General features: G+C 33.9%; 1 protein-coding gene and 1 non-coding gene across 2 annotated transcripts; both read right to left on the bottom strand.

Annotated features, from left to right (window-relative positions):
- Positions 1–105: 105 nt before the first annotated feature.
- On the bottom strand, positions 106–4388 carry si:ch211-199g17.9 (uncharacterized protein LOC108180085 homolog). Its single transcript, XM_044138491.1, has 9 exons — positions 4281–4388; positions 3721–3783; positions 2579–2653; positions 2361–2408; positions 2158–2212; positions 995–1084; positions 838–901; positions 696–762; positions 106–587 (listed from the first exon to the last, which is right to left on the bottom strand). The coding sequence occupies exons 1-9, from the start codon at positions 4294–4296 to the stop codon at positions 487–489; spliced, it is 579 nt and encodes a 192-aa protein (XP_043994426.1). The 5' UTR covers positions 4297–4388; the 3' UTR covers positions 106–486.
- LOC122844285 lies at positions 2703–2835 on the bottom strand. The gene has a single exon (XR_006372847.1). It is a non-coding gene; the product is annotated as a U8 small nucleolar RNA (small nucleolar RNA).
- Positions 4389–5235: the final 847 nt, after the last annotated feature.

Below are 5235 nucleotides of genomic sequence, written 5' to 3'. Positions count from 1 at the left end.
TTTAAGTTGTGGTTGTGTGTATATAAGCAGGTCTATATATACATTGAATTTTGCAATTTTGAATTTTGAATTTCTTCTTATTGTTGATGCAGAAAAGTCACAAAGTTGCAGCTGTTACATTTTTATATGGAAAACTTGTGTGGATATAACATCAGAAAAGAATATCTTAATACAGATCAAAAAGTTCAACATTTTTCAGATCTAAAGCTAAAACCACATAAAGGTTATGAACAATTTAGACAATAAATATGGTTAAATCTCAGAATGAGTTCATTAAATACTTAAAAAGCAGGTATCTTAGACAGTGTAAAACATGTAAGTTGAGTGTTTAAAAATATCTCACTCAGGAAATCTTAACAATTGCATAAAGGAAATGTAACATTGTAAATGTCCATCGAGCCTCATCCCTGAGCAAGAGACCAGGCTCGAAACAACACAAAGAGCTGGTCACTCTAAATCCCCAAAACTAGAAGCAAGTCATTCAGTTTACTCAAGAATCTGTGCATCTTCAGTCTCAAACTGCTTCTGTTTCTTCGCCTCCTCCAACTCTTCGTCCAGTTTGTCCAGCTGAGCCAACTTCACTTGTTCTATCACAACCACACAACAAACAGTTCAAACACAACATGCTTGCATAAAAAAAAAGAAAATCATTGTGCTCACAGATGACCGTGGGAAGAACTCAAGAGAACACTTACCAGCTGATGACAACTGATGTTTTATGTCTTCAGCTTTCTTCAACTCATCTGGGAGTCTCTTTTGATTCTAAACGACATTTTTTTTTTGTTTCAGTTATTCACTGTTTTCAATAAACAGAGAGAAGAAATAAGGAAAACTTACAAAGACATAGTCGAGTTGCTTGTGCTGCTCTATCAGTTGCATAAGTTGGTTTTCAAATCTCATTCTGTTGAAACCAGGTTGCTTTATTGAGTTATTATGGTAATATTTTTTAGTCAGGCTTCTGAATGGAATTAATTATCACATTATGACAAGCTACCGCAATTTCCTGTGTTTCAGCTTCACTTCCTCTATTTCACATCTGTAGTGTTCCAGCAATTCCTCGCTCGTCTTGTTCTGCTTCAACTGCCTGCAAAACACATTTTAGCACATTGAAGATATTAAAGACACTATTTTAATATAAACCAAACGAAATCATAAAGTATTCTCTTTGAGTCACCATATGTTGACCATATGAAAAAAAAGGTAAAATTGTTCTGAAATTACTTTAACATGTTTCATAATTACGACTTTCCAAAACCAGTAAATTATTCAGGCACTAGATAACAGATGACCAGTCCATCACAGGTTTAACATTAGAGACACATTCTTCAGGTCAAATTAGAACATCTAATTAACCTAACATGGATATTTTTAACAATGAGAGGAAGCTGAGGTAACCGGAGGAAATTCACAAGTGCTGGGGAAAAAAATGCAAACTTTACAGGTCTGCACGGCTCAGATTCCATCCGTAGACCTTCTTGCAGGAAGGTGACAGGTAATACCATCATGCCGCCTTTGTGCCTTTGTCTTGCAGCTTTCTTGCAACAATTCCTACAAACCATTTGTCTTTAAAGGGAAGAGTTAAAACAAAGTGCTTCACAGCACACATTGATGTATCTTAGCACAATGCTGGACAGCAGGAAATTCCAGGATTGTGCTATCAGATGGCTAAGAAACATGTAAGCAACGAAGGAGGCCGGACTGGTTGGACATATCTTCGTCCAACAGAAAGATAATGACCCAAACTAAGAAATAAAAATGACGCCCTTCATCCAAAATTCGCAGTTTGTTTTGCCATTGAAGTGATGACAAAAGAAAAGCTGTTATTGAAAAGTGCAATATATAAGCCAACACAAATTCAAACCTTTGTATCATGGTAAAAATGCTCAAAAGGTCATTAAATATGTCCATGTTGAACTTACTGTTGAAAATTCCTGTTTAGTCTATATATTTTTCCAAGCTTAAGGCATGAGCAGGGATGTTTTTAAAAGTTTTTTTCTTGTAAAATTACTTTAAAAAGACACATTAGATGGCTAGAACAGATTAAAATATTGTCAAGCCAAGCCACCAGAGCTTCACTACATGGTGAATTCCTGCCATCTAGTGGTAGAAAGGCAACATACACAGTGACACATTGGCAGACTTAAAAAAATATTTTACCTGTTCAAGTCCTGCTCAGAGTCTTCACATTGCAACTGCAGCTTGCTGGATGCATCTGACAAAAACAAACAAAAAACACAATATTCTGTTAAAGTATAAATGTTTACTAAAGATTACCATATGGTTTCAGGCAAAGAGTTTAATATTAGACAGCAGGATTACAACAAAGACTTGATCATTAAAATTAAAAATCCAGTGTCCACCTTTCTTATCTTTATGGATTCCTTCCAGTTCATTAGCTTCGGTTTGTACTAAAAAAACAAGAACAATACATTAGATTACGCATGATCAAAATACAACTTTACTGCTATTTCAATTCAATAACAGTAAGGGTAAATCTTGAATGCTGGTATGTACAGCTTAGCATGTTAAAATAACTTATTACTCCCAAAGTATGTTCAAGAACGGTTTAGTATCTTACAATCTGCAAGCTCCTTTTGCAAATTATCATGCACAGACTGGGCACCTTTGACTTCCTCTTCAAGTTGTCTCCTCTCTATTTGAAGAAAATTAATATTTGAGATTTTGTTATTCACAGCTCAAGAATCAGAATGGCTCAAGTAGGGTGTTGCAGTTCCCTACAAGAGGGAGATACTAATCATATCTCATGAACCTCCATTCATCATGCTCTGTAACTCCACGAATGGAGTAACAGGTAAGGATGTACCTCACTGACAATACCGGGTTGGCGGCATGTGAATCTTAATATTGTGTGCAAAGACCTACCTCACTCACGGTTGCCAGAAATCTTTGTTTACGTTTTTATTTAGTTCATCCGTGTACGTGAATACTCCACGAGCTTCACTTAAGTCTAGAAATTGTTCGCTTTGACATGTTTTGGTTATATTATCTTTATTTCTTCTCAATTTGGTACGGGAACGTGTCTTCGTTTACATATCGTCATCACAACGTGGATCCTCATTGGTACAAACTTTAAGAAAGATTTCTACAAAATTACAACAAATAATAAAAGCAATTTCCGGTTAAACAAGGCGCCCACTCTTTCAGAAACATTCAAGGTCCTTACTTTGGAATTCAAAGGTTTGATTTGGTTAAAAGGAATGAGATTAAACTACCGGAAGTGACACTTAGCAAAGATCAGCCAATGCGTCAAGATGGTTCCTCGACCACTAACGCTAACACGGCCAGTTTTCAGTTTCAGTTTGTGCGATATGTGAAGAATATCCTCTCAGATCAATAAAATTAAAAAATGATTAATCCAAATTTAAAAAAAAACGCTAACACAAATTAGCAAGACATTATAAACCAGTACGCATGCGCGTCATTTCGCAATAAAGACAAAGGGAAATGCTACACTGACTTAAATAAATGTAAGTGTTAAAAAAATATCCTTAGGTGTCAATCGGTGTATACATTTAAAATTAATAGCTATTAACTTTTAACAAATGTATATTTTGTCCAACAGATGTCGCTGTAGCGCAAAATAATATATTTTTTTAGAAATGGACGTTGCCGTATCAATAAAAAACTTTTCCTAAATAAATTCTAGTAATATTTTTGAAACATACATTATGTGGAGAAATAAAACCTTACAAAATATACCTTGTTGAAGCATCCTTAGCTTGGCCATGAGCTGTTCAATTTTGGGCTCCGGCAAATCTCCACCTGACAATTTAACAAATGAAGTTATTCATGGTACATTTAAACTTTACCTGCATTTACTTATGTTTTTACATTGTTTTTATGATGGGACAATGATAGTATACCCAGTGTTGTATCTTGTAATTAATATGTAAAACATCAATATTAGAGTCAAGGAAATCTTTGAATTTTCTATAACTTTCTTCCAAATGCTTAAGATGTTGAAGTAGCCAAGTAGCATTATGTTGCTCATATTAGCATCAAACTCTAATTAAATTAATTAACCCTATATTTTTATTTTTGCTTTAATGTCTTTATAAATTACTGAACAAATAACATTGTTTTTGTAATATAACCGTTACATTTTAACCAACTGAAAGAAAACCGTTAGCTTAGTTCGGGCTAAATTTACCATTGAAGCTACAATTCATCCACAAAATATTTTTACAATGCTAAAAATTGTTCAATAATTTGGAAACGACCACATAATAAACCTCTTCCATTAATTATTAGAATCATACCGCCTTGTTCACTCATGTTTATCCAGGTAGGCCTGTCTCCAGAGAGTTGACTGACTTTCTCACTTGGTCTCCGAGTTAGCGGTTTAAGTGGGCCCTGCACGTGTGTTCATATCAAGACGTCTGAATATATTTTAAAACGTTAATTAATTAATAAAAGCGATTTTATATATTGTACATATTCATTTCACACAAAAATAATATACTTCAAATGATTGTTGTTCTTCACTGCAATAAAAAAAGGACAGTTAGCCTGTCTCGTTATTACCATACATTACAGAAATAGGGATACTTTTTAAATATATTTTTGGGCTTTTTATTGCTCTAACATTGACATTTTCTTACAATGTGAATTTTATATTTTTATTACTCTTAAAATACAACCATCAAAATTAACAACTAAACATACGTTTTTAGTTAAATGACTGAAAAACTTTAAATAATATTCAAATTTATTTCAGTGGACTAGTCAACACCAGTACAGTAATTGTGGTCATGTTTTCCTGAAGTGGTAACTTCTGTTTAAAAATATATATATATTTTTTTTGTTTTTTTTTACAATTCTGTTACTTCCACATGTGCTGTGATAGCTATGCATGCAGGACAGTTGTTTACATGTGCACACGGAGCATTTGAAAGACCAGCTAATGCCCAGAGATTAAAACGGAGAGTAAAATCCAGGTAGACAAATAAAATCTAAACCTTAATGAACAACTCAACACATTCCCATTGTATCTATTTTAATGGAAAGCAGACAGCTGTGTTAAGGAATTTCAGCTCACCTTCATTTTGATGCAAATATACAAAGCGAACAGACCCACGTTGCCTGATTTACCTACTTTATACACATCAAAACACCAAGTTGCCCTATGTACACATACATGTTAATCTGACACAAACATTAAAACGAAAAGAAACAATACTCTAACAAGGTCTTCAAATAAGAGTGTCTCTTCAA

The sequence above is a fragment of the Gambusia affinis genome, linkage group LG14 (assembly GCF_019740435.1).
Source record: "Gambusia affinis linkage group LG14, SWU_Gaff_1.0, whole genome shotgun sequence".
NCBI classification, from domain to species: Eukaryota; Metazoa; Chordata; class Actinopteri; order Cyprinodontiformes; family Poeciliidae; genus Gambusia; species Gambusia affinis.
Note: the sequence above shows the minus strand (reverse complement) of the source record. Positions and strands in the feature narration are given on the sequence as shown.